Below are 17,040 nucleotides of genomic sequence, written 5' to 3' on the forward strand. Positions count from 1 at the left end.
TCACACCCAGGTCTGCAGGACTCTGATAGCCATATGTTTGAGAAAGAATGAGTGCTCTACCATACCCCCAACCCTGACCCCTTCAGCACACACCAGTTCAGCCTCCAGCTGCCAGCATGTGCCACCCTTCTGAGGCTTTCTTGGGTGCAGGAGCCCTCTCTGCCCAGCCATTTGGCAGGTTGGAGGTGCCAAGGAATTAATGGCCTTCAGGAGCATCCCTCTACCAATGACTGATGGGGGCTGGCACACACACACCCCGGCTCCCTCTCGCTCTCTGTGGGATGACTAAGAGGCCTGTTCCTCTGTCCCAGGAGGATTAAGCTCCAATTGTTCACAGTGGCAACCAGCTTGATCTCACCCTCTTTATCTCTGCTTTCTCTCCTCTTTCCTGGAATCCCCTCCCAAATCAGCTACTTGCTATCAAATCCTCATCTTGGGGGAACTCCACTTCAGACAGCCTTGAAGGATGAATCAAATCTTTCCAAGTGTAAGATCCCAGGATGAGAGGGTCCTTCCCACCCTCTTGGGCGGTCACCAGGCCCACCCATCACCTGGGGTGGGAAGGAATGGATTTGGCAAAGCAAAGGACACAGTAGTGGCACCTGCTCTCCGTGAGACCTTGAGCAGGGCAGGCCTGTGGGACTGAAACAGACAGAGGCCAACTATGGAATGTGAGTACCCAGGAGAGCAGAGTGAGCTGATCTTGAAGAGGTGAGGGGAAGGTAAACTCTGGAGACAGAGTGGGGGCAGGTGGAGAATAGGTCTCACAGAGCATGCCTGGGCTGGCTGAGGGCAAGAGAGAGGGGCCCCAGAGGAGTGGGAGGGAAGGACGGGAAGGGCAGGGGTGGGCACTGGCTTGACAGCCAGGCTGCGAATCAGCTCTGACAGCTCTCTAGCTCTGTGATAGTCACAAGTTGCCTCAGTTACCTCTTCTGTAAAATGGGAGTTGCATCTGTGACCATCTATACTACCCACTTTCAGGATGGCACATTCTTTCCTCCGGGATCCTACAGCAGACAGACAGAATTGGTACCAACAGACTTGGACTATTAGATTACCCAATTGCCTGTCTAAATCCCAACTCTCCCACTTCCTCTCTATATCAGCAATAACAATCATTTTATCAGCACCTATCATACACATTCTCAGCCAGCCTCCTCACACGCTTTATCTCCAAACCTCACAGCTCACTGAGGCGGCTGTTGCCTTCCCTGTTCTACTGACAGCAGCTGAGACTCAGAGAAGTTAGATAACTTGTCCAAGGTCACACAGCAGGGAGGAGGCAGAGTCAGACTCAGACCCAGGGGTGGTCCTTCCCCTGCCCCTGCTCCCAGCTCTCTGTGGGTGTCACTTCAGCCCTCCTGGCCTAAGGCCTTCTCCCGTGGGACAGGCTCAGCTCAGGAGCAGGACCATGGGGAAACCAGAGCTGCCTCCCGCTCCCCCAGCGTCTCAGGTCCCACAGACATTCCCAGCAGCCCCCTCACCCGCCCCTCACCTCACCCAGAGATATACTGAGAGGCTCACCGCGCCCGGCCTGGGGCCACACAGGGACTCTGACCCGTCTCTGCTGGAGCTCCCAATGCAGCAGGAAGGATTCGGGTCAGGTGAGACGTACCACATCCACTGGAGCCTCTGCCCCTTTGCTCATGCCTCCTCACCTGTTTAGGGCACACGCCGTCCTCCCTCCATCACCCACCTCTCCCTCCAAGCCAGAGGCTCCCAAAGTTTGCTGCATAGTAGAACCACCTGGGGCACTTCAAAAAATCCTGATGCTCAGGTTATATCCAGTGCAAATTAAACCAGAATGTCTAGGGTAACTGTATTTTTAAAAGATCCCCAGGTGATTCAATGTGAACAAAGCTTGGAAACCACTGCTCCAGCACTAAATACACATTAAAATCACCTAGGGAGCTTTGTAAAAATCCACAGCCTAGGCCCCACCACTAAGGTTCTGATCTAGTTGGTCTGGGGGTGGCGCCCTGGTATGGTGTTAAAAGCTCCCAGGTGACTCTAATGCGCCTCCAGGCTTTACAGCCACCGCTTACAGATCAGGAAGTGCCTCCATTAACGCTTCACTTCCTTCTGGAGACAGCCTCTGGGCCAGCTCATCAATCCCGTTGCTCAGATGAGAAAGCAAAGGCCCAGAAAGGTTGCAGAGCTTGCCTCAGGCTCACGGCAAAGCTCTGTGCTCTTTTTTTATTTTTTAATTTTTTAATTTTTTATTTTTTGAGACAGAATCTCACTCTGTCGCCCCGGCTGGAGTGCAGTGGCACAATCTTGGCTCACTGCAACCTCCACCTCCCAGGCTCAAGCGATTCTCGTACCTCAGCCTCCTGAGTAGCTGGGATTACAGGTGCCCCCCACCACACCTGGCTAATTTTTGTAATTTTAGTAGAGATGGGGTTTCGCCATGTTGACCAGGCTGGTCTTGAACTCCCGACCTCAGATGATCCACCCGCCTCGGCCCCCCAAAGTGCTGGGATTACAGGCGTGAGCTGCCACACCCAGCTGAGCTCTGTGTTCTTCTGAACGCTGCTCCAGTCCTCCTACCCCACCTGAGCTAATAATCAGACCAAACGCCTCCCTTAGGACTGCTGAAGAGGTTCATGAATCCTCCCCCAAGGACTAGAAGTCTGGACAGAGCCTATAGGAACTGACCAAAGCCTTCTCCCCTCCTGCCCCTCCCAGACAAAGAGGAGATTCCAGAAAGCCCTTTCCCTTGACAGCCCAGACCCCTCGACAGCCTAGACACTGGGTCCAGGAGGCCCCAGCTGTCCATCTTGCCACCACTTCCAGTCTTCCCACCCCATCCCCACCCCATCCATTCCCATCCTCACCCCCGATCTAGGTCTGCTGATCTAAATCAGGGTGCCCACACAATTTTCCATCCCACATGGGCACTTCCAAGAACCAAAGGGGATGCTCTCAATAATTACACCAGAACAAGGGAGACAGGATGCATGGCCACCCCACACAGGAGGGCTCAGCCTCCACACCCAGGCATCTTTGCGCTTCTCACACCTCTATTGTGATTACTGCCTGATTCAGGCATTTGCTGAGCAGCCTCAGGCAAGTCACTTGGTCTCTCTGACTCTCCATATCCTCGTCTAGAGTGCAGGAATCTTAAGAGTTCCTAGGGTCGGGTGCGATGGCTCAAGCCTGTAATCCCAGCACTTTGGGAGGCCGAGACAGGCGGATCACGAGGTCAGGAGATCGAGACCATCCTGGCTAACACGGTGAAACCCCGTCTCTACTAAAAAAATACAAAAAAACTGGCCAGGCGTGGTGGCGGGCACCTGTAATCCAGCTACTCTGGGAGGCTGAGGCAGGAGAATGGCATAAACCCTGGAGGCGGAGCTTGCAGTGAGCCGAGATCGCACCACTGCACTCCAGCCTGGGCAACAGAGCGAGACTCCGTTTCAAAAAAAAAAAACAAAAAACAAAAACAAAAAGAGTTTCTAGAGTTGCTGTGAGTGTGAAATGTCTTTCACATTTTAAAGATGATGTCCGTAAAGTGTCTGAACACAGTAGCTACATAGTAAATAGCAATGTTTATGTTTAGCTCACCCAGGAATACATATGCCCCACATAAGACACAGGCACACACACCCCTTCTCTCTCAGGAACGCCAGCTCTCATACACATGCAAAGTCACGTGTCACAGGTGTATACACACACGCTGCCACACTGGGCACACTCGCATACCTGCACTCATTCTGCAGATCAGGCGGGTTTGGCTGTGAGCTTCTCTGGGTCCCCAGTGGTCCAGTGGCTGCACGTCTCTGTGGGCTCTGGCCACCAGAGGGCAGCATGCTCCCCACCCACCCTCATCACACTCCCTTCTCCCCTGGCCCTGGAGGAGCTGACTCCATGCAGCGCGTCCCCCGCCCTTTGCCCAAACTGCACGATCAAGTCTGGGAGAATACAGGAGATAACTCATCATCCTCGATTAGGTACCACTCAGGCGGAGAGGCACCAGAGCACCCCAATGTTATTGAGACTGGGTCCTGCCGCAGAGCGACCCAGACCCAGGGCGCGCAAAGACTCCTGTCTGGATGTATCTGAAGTGGACACGCCATGATGGCTCCCTAGGGGGTAGGGAGCCTAGGGCTCAGACCCGGGAGCAAGTCATGCTCTACCGCCCTCTATCTGTGGGAATTCAAGTGCCTCTACTCACCTCCTCTGAGCCTCCGTTCTCCCATCTGTAAAATGGACCGATCACTGCCCCTCCCCTGTGCGGCTTATCCCTCTCATGTGCGGGCTCAGATGTCACCTGCGCAAGCAGGCCGTCCCTGGCCACTTCACAGTTGCGGTTTCAATTCCCCTCACACTTTCCATTCTTTTTATTGTCTGTTTTGTTTCTTCTGCACATTTCTGTTCTGACATATTCTATCATTCACTCATGTTGTTGATTGTCTGTCTCCCCATTAGAATAAAAACTCCAAGTGCGGTTGGACTCTCTTCACTGCTATATATCTGCCAAGCTTAGAACCGGGCAAGGCACGGCCTAGGAGCCAAACTGGTGCTTGCTGAGTGACTGAGGGAACCCTGGAGGTTAGAGGTGGTTTCTGGAAATTGCCCAGCCTGGTGTGCGTCAAGACTGGAGGGGTCAGTGCAGTGCTGTGGGCTGGCCCTAGGGCTGTCCACATCAACTCCGAGGCGGCCAGAGGCCTCACCACTCCCAAGGATCTCAGGGCCACACCCCAAATCGGCTGTGGCCCCGCCCCTCCATGCCCCGCCCCAGGCCTCCCAACTCCACTCCAGGTGCCGGCCCAACTCCACGTCCTGCTACAGACAAAAGGAGACTCTCGGCCTCAGGCTCCCAGGCTCCGCCCTCCCCGGCTCCTCCTAGAGCCCGCCCGGCCCTGCCCGCCCGCGTGCTCACTGGTGCACTTCTTGACGTGGCTGCCCTTCTTGAGGGCATGGCGGCTCAGCTTGCAGTGGAAGTTGTCCTCCCAGAACTCGGCAAACCAGATGTTGCGCCGGTTGTTGTCCAGCGTGCGACTGGAGAAGTAGCGGTCGAAGCCTGGCAGGGAACCGGGACGTCAGGGCCTCACTGGCCTCCTTCCCACCAGCCCTTGCCCTTCCCGCCTCCCCCAGGATAAGAGATGATCCAGGCGGAGGGAGAGAGACCGGGAGGAGCACATCCTCTGATCCAGGAGAAAACAAAATGTGGAGCATTTCATTTCATTCAAAATGAAAAGAGCTGTATTAGGTCCCAGGGGGAGCGTGTGTAATCTACAACTGCTGCCTTTATGGAAGAGAAGCACACCGATGAGGATGTTTCCGCGGCCTTTAACCGCTGCAATGCTAACAGCGGGCTTTGAGAAGGGGCCGCCTGGGAGTCCTGAGATTACAGCACAGAGGCTGGTGGGGCTGCCCAACCCTGGGAGCACCTGAAGAGGAGACCAGGTCAGACAAGAAGGGAGGGGAGCACCCCGGTCACACAGCAAGACCAGGACCTGGACCTTCTCCCTTCACATCCAGGACGTCCCCGTCACTGACAGAGGCCGCCTCCCTCCTCCACGTGCGCTGCATGGCTCACAGTTCTGCTCTCAGCCTGGGAAACCATGTCCTAGGGTGGGCAGGCTGGCGGTGAACAACCTCTCCTCCTCCCAGACACCCCTCCTGCCATACTGACTGTTCCCGGCACTGTGGGCTGAGCTGCTCTGTATGGGCCAGAGGCCTGAAAGCTCAGTGGGGCCCATGTGGAGCTTCCTGCCCATGGAAGCGTCTAAGTGGAAGCAAAAGGACTGGCCACGTGGCAGGAGACGCACTGGCATCGAGCAGGAGGTTTGGCCTGCAGTAGGATTTTTCGGCCTCAGCACTGTGGACACTCTGGGTGGGATAATTACTGTGAGGGGCCGTCCTATGCACCATAGGATGCTGAGCAGCACCCCGACCTCTACCCACTGGATGCCAGCAGCAGCATCCCCCAATTGTGACAACCAAAAATGGCTCCAGAAATTGCCAAATGTCCCCTTGGGGGGCAAAATCATCCCCAGATGAGGACCATTGTTCTAAAAGCTTCTCTAATGTTCCTGAGAGAAAAGGTACTTGTCAGGCAAGTCCTGGATTCTGGTCCCAACTCTGCCACTCACTGTGCTGTGTGTGTCTCAAGCTCTCTGAGCCCTGCGTCTCCATCTACTAAATGTGGGGAAGAATGCATCACAGGGTTGTTGGGGAGGCTAAAGGAGATGTCCGTAAGGGTCCTGGCATTGGTAAGCACCATAGCAGTTATTGTTATGTTGTGTTTATCATGGCTGGGGGTGGTGTGGAAATTCTTGCTGTGTGTGTGTGGTGGGTGGTGGGGGGTGTATTATGGCTGGGGGTGGTGTGGAAATTCTTGCTATGTGTGTGTGGTGGGGGGTGTTGGATGTGTGATGGGGTAAGGGATGTGGGGATGGATGAGCCAGGAAGGCATGAGTCTGAGAGGACCGGGGCTGGGCAGCGGTGGTTCTGGAGCCTGAGTCAGACATGGGGCAGGTGTGGATGTTGGGGGACAGATGTGGTCTTTGCAGGGACAGGCATGGGCCTGGGGGATCACACTGGGCCTGTAGGCAGGCGTAGGCCCAGTGGGGCAGGTTTGGATGACAGGGTAGCCATGGGCCTATGGACAGGTATGGGCCAGAGCTAGAAGGAGTCATGGGCCAGGGAGCTCCCTCTGCCTCAGGATGAAGAGAGGACACTGCTGTGTGACTTTGAGCAAGTCCCTCCCTTCATCACGCCTCCGTGTCTTGGGAAGTGCCTTGGAGAGGCAGATGTCTGCGGTCCCTCCCAGCTCCATTAATGCTGGATTCTATTGAAGGGAGGGAGGGCAGGGAAGGAGAGGGCCCAGGGAGCCTTCTCCTCATGGTGAAGACTGCCAGGTCCCTGCCCATCAGGCCATTAACGGGAACATCACACCTCACTCTCTGTGAAGTTCTGGCCAGAGAAGTTCGTTCCTGCCCAGGTGATTGTGGGTTCTGCCCTGAGAGGAGGGGATTCAGGGCGAGGCAGGCCCAACCTCAGCGCCATCCCGGGGCCTGCCAACCCCAGGCAGTCTCTGCAGGAAAGACCTGTCCTGTAGCCCTGGCAGGGCGGCTCCCAGCCTTTTCCAGCAGTGGACTCTCCACACACCTTCCACCCCAAAATTGTCTTGAATCTGGATTCAAATTCTGCTGTGTTGCGTGTGGCCTAAAAGACTTCCCAGTCCAGAACCTCAGAACATAAGAGGCGCGGTGGCTCACACCTGTAATCCCAGCACTTTGGGAGGCCAAGGCGGGCAGATCATGAGGTCAGAAGATTGAGACGATCCTGGCTAACACGGTGAAACCCCGTCTCTACTAAAAATGCAAAAAAATTAGCCAGGCGTGGTAGCAGGCGCCTGTAGTCCCAGCTACTCGGGAGGCTGAGGCAAGAGAATGGTGTGAACCCAGGAGGCGGAGCTTGCAGTGAGCTGAGATCACGCCACTGGACTCCAGCCTGGGCGACAGAGCGAGACTCCATCTCAAAAAAAAAAAAAAAAAAAAAAAAAAGAGGACCAAAGAAGAGGAAAGGAAGGATATGGAAAGAGGAGGAGCAGGAGGGGAAGGAAGCCAAGGAGGGACAGCAGGAGGAGCAGTCCAGGTGCTGACCACCTGCACCTGCCCGGCCTTACCTCGTACAGACATCCTCTTGGGGAGGATTGTGACAGCGCCCTCAGCCACCTCCTCCAGGTGCAGTACAGGTGCAATCTTGGAGCCCCAGCTGTCAGAGCCCATCCAGAAGAAATGGCCTGTCTGGTTGGCCCTTCGTGCTGCCTCCAGCACACGCCTGTAGGAACACACACCAGCCCAGCCCAGCCGTGTCTGTCCACGCAACTGCCCCCACTCCTGGTCACACTTGCTTTGGGCCCACGTCCCTGACCCCCAGAAGCCCAGGGTCCACAACTGTCCCAGCACCCATGCTTTCACCCCCAACCCGTGGATTCCCCCTACCGCCTGCCCCCACCTGCCCATAGACCCCTGGCTACTGCCTCATCCAACCTGCCTGCCCCTGGGCCCACGCCCGCTGCAGGCCCAGTGTGATTCTCCAGGCCCACATCTGTCCCTGCAACGACCACACCTGTCCCCCCAGATCCACACCCATCCCACATCTGACTCAGGCCCCAGAACCACCTCTGCCCAGCCCCGGTCCCCTGAGACGCACGCCTTCCTGTCTCATCCATCCCCACATTCCTTGCCCATTCTCACACACATCCACCATCACACAACGGCCGCCCTCACCCTGCTGCACATGCTGCCTTCTGCCCGTAGTTCCCTCTTCATTCACCGCCCTCTGTGCCAAAATTCCAGGTCCTTCAGAGACCTGCTCCCCACACCCTGAGTGGGAGTGGGTGATGGAGGGAGATGGGTGTGGAGCCAGCTGCCCAGTGCTCACACACAGCCCAGTCTGCCTGTGATGGTAATATAAATCAAACCAGGGACCCAAGAGCCCCGCCCGGGGCCGAGGAGCCCACAGCAAGTGCTCAGCTGGGACTTCATCGAGGCATGAATTAAGTGGCCCTTCAAAGACATCTCAGAGGGGAAAAACAAGGAGGAATGAGCAGAATTCCCCTAACCCAGCTCTCACGAAGAGAGACTGAGGTAGGGAGGAGGCAAGGAACTTGCTCACAGCCACACAGCAAGTGAGAGGCTGTGATCCTACAAACTGTCCAGGCCCTTCCGTCGGTAAGGACCAGGGCACAGACTCCAGGGCCTGGGGGTGGCTGCTGGGCCTGTGCAGGAGGCAGCCAGCTGGGGCTGGAGGGCCTGGGCTTCCAGGAAGAAACAAATGTTTCCAGGCCCCAGAGCTTTCACCTGAGCTGGCCTTGTCCATCTCATCCCACCCCATCCTCCTCCATCATCTCCCAACTCCTGAGGCTTTCCAGCCCCACTCACTGGTGTAGCCCCCCCACAGCCTAGGTTACCACTAATGGCATGTAAGGCTGCTCTCAGAACCCACACCCACACCCTATTAATACCCGTCTGCATCCGGCCAGCCCGAGCTGGCCAGAGCTCCCAACCATCCAGCCCTGCAGAGTCACCTGGATTTATTTTTACTTCTGTTTGCTTCTGAAAATGCATGTGGATTTCCAGAAATGGCCCCCACCTCCTACCCCACTTCCCACAGCCTGCTCCAGAAGTCAGTCTAGCTCCCTTCCAGCCCTCCCTTAGGGGCCTCTTCGCTGGGACAAAAGGCCCGGTGCTTTCAGTCCCCCTCCCAGAATGTGGGTCCATCTGAGCGAAGGTGTCCTCAAAAACAGCAGGCCTGGAGTGAGCCGCATAGCTGGATGGGGTGTGGGAGCCAAGTCTTGCCAGGCTTTGGGATGGGAGTAAGGGGCAGGAGTTGGGGAGCAGGGCCTGGTGGCTCAGAAGCTTCCCCAGGAGCTGGCTGAGTGGTGGCCATCATAAACGTTCAGAGCCAGAACTCAGGGGACCTGCACGCCTCAAGGGACTGGGTGCCACCTCTGTGCAGCTCTGAGACTGTCAGGATGGGGCTTGAGGGCCTCCCCTCCCTGGTCTTTCGCTGCCTGAGACACCACCATTGCAGCTGGTCCTTTTGGCTTTTGAGGCTGTGATGTTCTTCTAGAAGCCCTCCTCCATCCCTCCAGGGACCCACAAATGGCCTGGGAGGGTATCTGTTGTGCAGCAACTCTGGAGTCTAGGTTAGAAAGTGAGAAACGGTTTGGGAGCACTGGTGAGGAATAGGAGGAAGCTGCCTGGGAAGGACGGGCACACAGAGCAGCCTTGGCTGGTCCAGTGAGGGGGAGTCTGAGGGCACAGCAGGCTCTGCCAGCCCAGACCAGATATCTGAGGAGACCTGGCAGGGGCCACATCTGCTCTCACCCTCCTCTCTGAAGGAGAAGTGACCAGCAGGGACTAGAGGGCCCTACCAGATTCTAGGCAGGGCTGTATCTCCCCTCATCCTGGGGCTCCCCGAGGACAGGGCTGTGTCTCCCCTCAGCCTGGACTCTCTGAGCCTAAGCCAAGACTAGAACCAAACACAGCCCAGAGCTCTTCTCTGTACTCTGAGCTCACCACAGAAAGGAGGGAGGGGCTGAGAAGCGGCCCACATTTACTGGGCACCTATTTCATGTGAGACCTTACTTTAAGCCTTTTATGCACATTCCTGCATTGAATTCTCAAATACTGTCAGGCAGGTATCCTTAACTCATTTATGTTTTAGCAGCAGAGGCCCAGAGAGGTTAAGAAATTAACCTGAGGTCACATAGTGAGTAGGCGGGAGAACAGCATTAGAACCTAAGTGGTCTGGCCCCAAGCTCACGGCCTCAGCCCTCTGTTAAAGCACCCAGGTAGCCATCCCTAGCAGGTGGAACGGATGCAGGAAATGGAGGGAGGAGGGAAGGGGTGCCCTATAGCAGAAGCCTGCGTGCCAGCCTGTGGGTCTCCCTGCCCACATACACACTCACCCGCACCCACCTCTCTGGATCCCAGGGTGGGGTCAGGCTCGCCTGGGAAGGTCTCCAGCAGGACAGGACCCGTGGCTCTGCCCACACCTGCATGGCTCCCGGTGCCCACCGTGCTGCCACCTGCCCTCACCTGATGTCATCCTCATTGGCGAAGATGATGACTGCCCTGGCGTTCGAAGTCTCCAGGAGGCGGCGGATGATCTTGTCAAACTCGCCTGCCTTGGGCTCCCGTGGTATCTTCACCGACTGAGCGACGCACACGCCCCCTGCAGGAGGGGTGCCAGTTGGTTGGGGTGGGCAGGGAAACCGGAACCTCCCCACCACTCTCCCAACACACATTCCAGGAGATGGGGGCTGGGTGCTGCCTAGGCTCCCCAGCCTGACTCCCAGCCCTGGGATCCCAGTCTCTGGATATGGGCTGTGCAGTCAGAACAGCTTCAGTACCAGTCTTGGCTCCACTTACCAGTTGGTGACCCCGGACATGTCACTTAAGTACTCTGAGCCTCAGTTTCCCCATACAGCAGCTAGAAGCAGCACAGCATCATGCTTAGGAGCTAGACTGCCTGAGTTCAAATCTCAGCTCTGCCACTGACTGCTGTGTGACCTTAGGTCACTTACTGGACCTCTCTGTGATGCACATACATCACCTACAAAGTGGAAATAATGGCATTACCTGTTTCATAGAATCGTTATAAGTGAGGTAATGCATATAAAGACAACATCCGGTACCTAGTGTTTAGTAAATGTTGATTATTTTTATTGTAAGCCCCTCATAATGTTTCTTGGAGGGTTAAAGCTAGGAATAGAGCCCACCCTGAGGCGTCAGTCCCTGCTACACCCATATCCACATGCTTCTCAGGGCTCCTGTCCCTGGGTCCCATGCCCATCACCAGGCCCTTGGTAAGAGCAGCGTGCATGGCCACTGGCTGGAACCATCAGAAGAGGGTTAATACTTGATGTTGCCGGGATTCACGACCAGACTGGGCGGCCATCAGAGACCGTGGGAGCACTTTGTCCCAGCCAGTCCCCAGCCCCAGATGTGCCTCTCAAGTGCTGGCAGGGGACAGATGTCATTCGTGTGTTTAAGTCTCACCCGACCTCGTGGTACAGAGCATCTGTGGGCCATGCTTGTGTCAGCCACTGCCTTTGACAGATGAGGAAACTGAAGCTCAGAGAAGTGGCTTACCCAAAGCCACACAGTTACCTGCCCTACTGGAGTCCAGGAACTGGAGACCCCCCAGAGAATAAGAACCCAGAAGCCCATGGTGGCAGTCAGTGGAAAAGCATGAGGGATTAATTTTGAAGCCAGTCCCGGTATCTAACGGCGGCTGCCCTCCTCTGGGTCCCACACAATGCCTCAAACCAAACACCTTGGCTGGGCACCCCTGGGCTTCCAAATGACCTGGAGGTCCAGGATGGGGTCACCTGAGCCTTCTACACAGACTTGCCCCAATACATCAGAAAATTCTGGGTGCAGCTTCCAGGGGCTCAGAGTGTAGGGGACACGACTACCACCAGCCCCACAGGGCAGTGCCAGCACCCAGCTCCACCCATGGAGGGGTCCCTACCCATGGGTAGGGAGATGGCTGCCAGGGAAGGCTACCCAAAGGCAGTGACACTGGGCTGAGTCCTTAGAGGATGCAAGTGGCCAGGCGGTAGGCATTCTGGAGAGAACAGGGTACGCTCTGGAAGGAGTGGCTGCTCTGTGCCAGGCACCCTGCTGGCCTGGGCCCACAGGACACAACACACACATGCATGCACACACACGCACATGTGCACACACACATACACACACACAGCTCCTTAGGGCTCTCCTAAGACACCAAGAAGTCCCAAGTGCTAGAGAAGAGCATGGTTACTAGGAACTCATGGGGAGGGGGAAGGAGCAAGGGTGCTTGGGCAGGACTGGGGTCCCTGTCAGTCTGGGGTCACAGAGGGAGCCAAGGGAGGCAGCTGCTGGCTGCACCGCTGGCCAGGCTGGCTCTCAGCTCCCAACTAAACCCTCCATATGGTTTCTTTCCACTTAGAAAGTGGACCAATTGTGACATTTCTCCCCCCATCTGGGGAGACAGATGGACAGAGGAAAAGGCTGGACTGGGAGGAGAGGGAAGGGAAGGATGAGCCACCTGGCTCCAGGAGCAGAGAGGAAGGCAGGAGAAGGGAGTTAATTGCTCTCAAACAGGGAGAAACTGTTAGGTTAAGTCCTATTTCTGAGTGATGCTCCTCTAAGAGGATCCGTGTGATGGTCCTGCCTGGCACCTCAGGGCATATCTTGCAAGCTTCATTTTGCTGGTGAAGGAAGGATTAGGTGACCATGGCTCAGTCAGCAGGAGCGTGAGTGAACCACAAGGTACTTGAGATGCTAGTGCAGTCTGAGGAGGGTTTGATATTCTTGCAACTGCAAGAGATTCAGACCAGAGGGGAGTGCGGGGGAAGGGGGTGTGCAGAGCTCCATAATACTAATGAACATTTATGGAGTGTCCAATGCATGGGAAATGCTATTCTGCAAATTTTACATGGATTCACTCATCTGAGGCCAGTGTAATCACCACATCTCCAATTTATAAATGAGGAAATTGAGGCACAGAGAGGTTAAGTAGCTTCTCCAGGATCATGAAGATAGTCAGGGGCAGAGTTGGAGTTTGAACTTGGGCCATCTGGCTCTAGCGGCCACCTTTCAGTCAGTCGTGTAATGAAGGGACAGGACTGTGGAGTCGAGGGAGTTTGTGGGCCCATGGGCAGGGTGGGGCATGGCGCCCATCCTGGGGTGAGTACCCACTGGTGTTGCTGCTCCCAGGATGAGATACCCAGTACCCGTGGGGTCCCTTTGTTTCACAGCCCTGTTGTCAGCATGTCTGCTCAGGGGAGTGGGTAAAGGAACTGGCTCACAAGTCAGGCCCTCTTCTGGGATGACACAAACTCCTGGCAGTGGCATAATCTCTGCCTCAACTGCTCTCTTGGTGCCTGCTGCAGCCAGAGACGGCCAGAGCGACCTGAGAGGCCACTGAGCATCCACTGCATGTCTGGTACCATGCGAGGCCCAGTCTCAAATCCTCACACATTAGCCAGTGCTAATATCCCCATCTCACAGATAAGGAAACTGAGGCTCAGATTGTGAAATAGCCTAACCAAGGTCACACAGTCAGTCAGTGGGACTGCAATCCTGGTCTGTATCCAGAGCCTCCCTCAGGTGGAGAGGCCCCCATTTCCTGCAGCCCCTCCCACTCCTGGACAGTTCCCTTTTCTTGCAAAGCAATGACTTCGCAGCAGCCACTGAGAATAAAGGGGCAGTGTTTCACAAGCCAGAGCCTCTTCTGCAGCCTCTGTTGTTTAGGTGGGTTCGTGTACATGTGTGCACACACGTGTCCACACAGTCACAGAATGCACACACTGGCACAGATCAACGTCCATCATCACCATGGCCCACCCTGTGCATTCCAGGCCACGCTGCTACAGACCCAAAGTCACACCAAACCCACCAGCCATCCCTGTGCCCAGCCCTTGGGCCACATGGCTAACACTCCCGCAGATGCGTGTTTCAAACCTCTCCCCCAGGGAGGAGCATGCCTCCTCACCCTGTGCCCTTCCCCCAGTCTCTCTCATTGAATAAAATAAGAATCCATGGGTCCATACTGAGAGTAGATATAGTCAAATTAAAGCCCACAAAGCCCTCAGGGAACAAGCCCGCTCCGTATCTCAGGGCAGAGACTGGGGCCCTCTACTCCTCAGGCTCCAGGCATAGGACCATATGAGGAGGGGGACACAGATGAAGAAGGCTGGGTGTCCCCGTGGCCTCCTTGGCTCTCCTGGGTTCCCCTTGGCAAGCCCCTGCCCAGCCTCCTGCCAGGACCCCAGCAGCCCAGGCTCCTGACAAACACCCGACTGCCACTTGCCAGCTGCAAGCTCTGCCATCCTGGCCAAGCTGGTGCCTCTGCTCGCCGGCCAGGGGCAGGAAGCCACAGCCACTTGCCAAGAAAATCTGAGCATATCAAGTCCGTAGGGACCTTGGAGACCTCCTGGCCCAAGCTGGATGGAGGAGTGAGGAGATGGAGGCCAGAGAGGCCTTGCCCAGGGATGCACAGTAGCAGGGACACAGCCACCTCCAGATGAGGCTGTCACCACTGGACTGGGAAGTTTGGGATCCAGGCCAGCCCCTGACTGCTTTCCAGCAGGAACCGCTGTCTCTCCCAGCTCTGCGCCTCCTCCCCAGCCCGCCCAGGCTCCACACCTCCCCTTCTCCCTGGGCTGTCCCACCCATCAAAACTGACTTATGCTTGGCCCCATCCCTCGGGGCCTGCCTTTACTACAAGGCAGCTGGACACCTGGTCAAGGCGTGTCCATCGGAACCCTCTGCAGAACCACATGGCAGCGTCTAGTAAAGCTGAACGCGCCAGCTGCCTCCAAGCCAGTGCTTCCCCATCCACACTCGTCCGCAGGGAAACCCCCGCATGTGGGCATAGGAGACCCACACGAAGTCGCGCAACACAGCACTGCCTGAAACTGCAAAAAAATGGGAATAAGCTAAATGTTTTATAACAGAAGAATGAATAAACTGTGGTGTGTTTGCCCAATGGGCTATTATGGAGTTAAGATGAATAAGAGTTCTCATGTGTCAGCATGATAAATCCTGAAATCGTAAAATTGATGGACAAAAGCAAGTTGCAGCAGGATCTGTCCCATTTATGTAAAATCTAAAGACCACATATAATATTTATGAAGACACATATATATTTGCTATACATATACAAGAAAAGGCTGCATGAGGGCAAGAGACTTTGTCCATTGTCTTCATCACACTCTGCCCGGTGCCTAGAACACTGCCTGGCACACAGTAGGTGCTCCAAAATATTTGTTGAGTGACTAAACAAGGACAGGAAGGGAACCTGCCACCTTTCAGAATCATGGTTACCTGGAGGGAGAAGAGAGGAACAGGACTGAAGAAGGTTCCGACTCAATCCACATTTTATTTCTTTAAAAAATAATCAGAATCAAGCAGATGTGGCAACATGGGACTACTCAGCAAATCTGGGCCACAGAACCCCGGCTGGACAAAACTTTTAGACATGGGTGACAGCAAGGGCGCTGCGGTCCTCATGTGGGGTCGCCTGACAGAGAACACAGCAGGGCACACCGGAGTCTCCCTGTGTTCATCTGTGAAATGGGCTGCAAGGCCGAGGCTGGCCCAAGGGCTTCCATAGGTAGGCTGCCTGCCTTCCTCCACCTTCCTCCACGCCCGCCTGCCTGGGGCTGCCTGCCTGTCTCCTCCCAGCCATGTGGTTCCTGAAATCCCATCTTCCCGGGAGAGCAGGCTCTCACCTGGCCAGCCCTCCAGCGGTGTGAGCTGGAACCCTCACCACCCCAGGCTTCAGGCATCCCCACAGGAACATGAAATAGAGACTTCGTGGGTGAAACTTGGTATCAGTTTCCTGTCGTATTTTTCAGTCTCTCCGTCCTTTCCATCTGTGGTCTGGTGACCTTTCCTGGTGGTCTCCAGGCCCAGCTGACATATCTGTGTCAATGTCCACCTCTAGCTGTACTTCCCAAGGTCAGGGTCAGGTGTGTGTCCTTTCTTCCTTTCTTCTTCTCTTCCTTCCTTCTTTCCCATCTTCCTTCCTCTCTCCCATCTTCCTTCCTCTCTCCCTTTCTCCTTCCTTCACTCCCTCCCTCCTTCCCTTCCTCTCTCCCTCCCTCCCTCCCTTCCTCTCTCCCTCCCTCCCTCCCTTTCTTCCTCCCTCCCTCTATCCCTTCCTCCCTTCCTTCCTCCCTCCCTCCTTTCCTCCCTCCCTTTCTTCCTCCCTTCATCCCTTCCTCCCTCCCTTCCTCCTTCCTTCCAGTGCCCTGCTCAGTTCCTGGCACAGTCGGTCCCTAAGAAACGATACTGAGTAAGACTCCTTCCTCAGGAGCTCTCAGTCTCGCTGGGGAAGCAAAACCGGAAGGAAGAGCCATCACCCTGAGCAGAAGCGCAAGGGGACAGTGCTCCGGGTCAGCCTGAGCAGGCAGGTGGCAGAGGAAGGGCCCCCTGGAGCTACACCCCCACTGCACGACCCCTAAGCACCATTCTTCAGCAGCCCACATTTATTGAGCATCTCCAGGCACATCTTCAGGGAAGTACAGGCCCCTCACATCACCTGCCTGCCTGCTGCCACCACTTTCCCTTCGTGGAGCCCGCAGACGTGTACTGAGTGTCTCCTATGTGCTGGGCATGGTGTGAGACACTGGGATGCAGCCCTGCGGAGGACAGAGCCCTGACGCCACGCAGCTTGCGTCCCAGGGTGGGAAGGAACCGTAAACGTCCTGGAATCGGTGCAGAGGAGGACAGCAGCAGCATGACGTGCTGGATGGAGACAGGGGGCTGCATCCCCTCAGTCAACCTGGATTTGCCCTGGAGAACAGGGAGGCTTGGACTGGGCCATGCAACTGGAGACGCAGAGGCTGGATGTGAACTCAGGTCTGACTGTTCTCTAGGAGCTGCTGCCTTGCCTGAGACCCCAGGAATTGAGAACACTTTGGAACTTGTAAATCCCACTTACCTTCAAGTGAGGTGGGATGTGCTGCTAAATGAATTCACACTTCTGTCCTGCACCACCTGGGATTGTCCGAGCCTGAGG

At 55.8% G+C, this 17,040-nt stretch overlaps 1 protein-coding gene across 1 annotated transcript in view; it reads right to left on the bottom strand.

Moving 5' to 3' along the window:
* GRM4 (glutamate metabotropic receptor 4) overlaps window positions 1-17,040 on the bottom strand; it is a 126,373-nt gene that overhangs the window by 28,960 nt on the left and 80,373 nt on the right. Inside the window, exons 4-6 of the mRNA XM_038005984.2 lie at window positions 10,563-10,698; window positions 7,640-7,794; window positions 4,886-5,026 (exon numbers count right to left, since the gene is read on the bottom strand). Of these exons, the coding sequence (XP_037861912.1) occupies window positions 4,886-5,026; window positions 7,640-7,794; window positions 10,563-10,698 (432 nt within the window). The remainder of the gene's footprint in view (window positions 1-4,885; window positions 5,027-7,639; window positions 7,795-10,562; window positions 10,699-17,040) is intronic.

This window comes from Chlorocebus sabaeus, chromosome 17 (assembly GCF_047675955.1).
Source record: "Chlorocebus sabaeus isolate Y175 chromosome 17, mChlSab1.0.hap1, whole genome shotgun sequence".
NCBI lineage: Eukaryota > Metazoa > Chordata > Mammalia > Primates > Cercopithecidae > Chlorocebus > Chlorocebus sabaeus.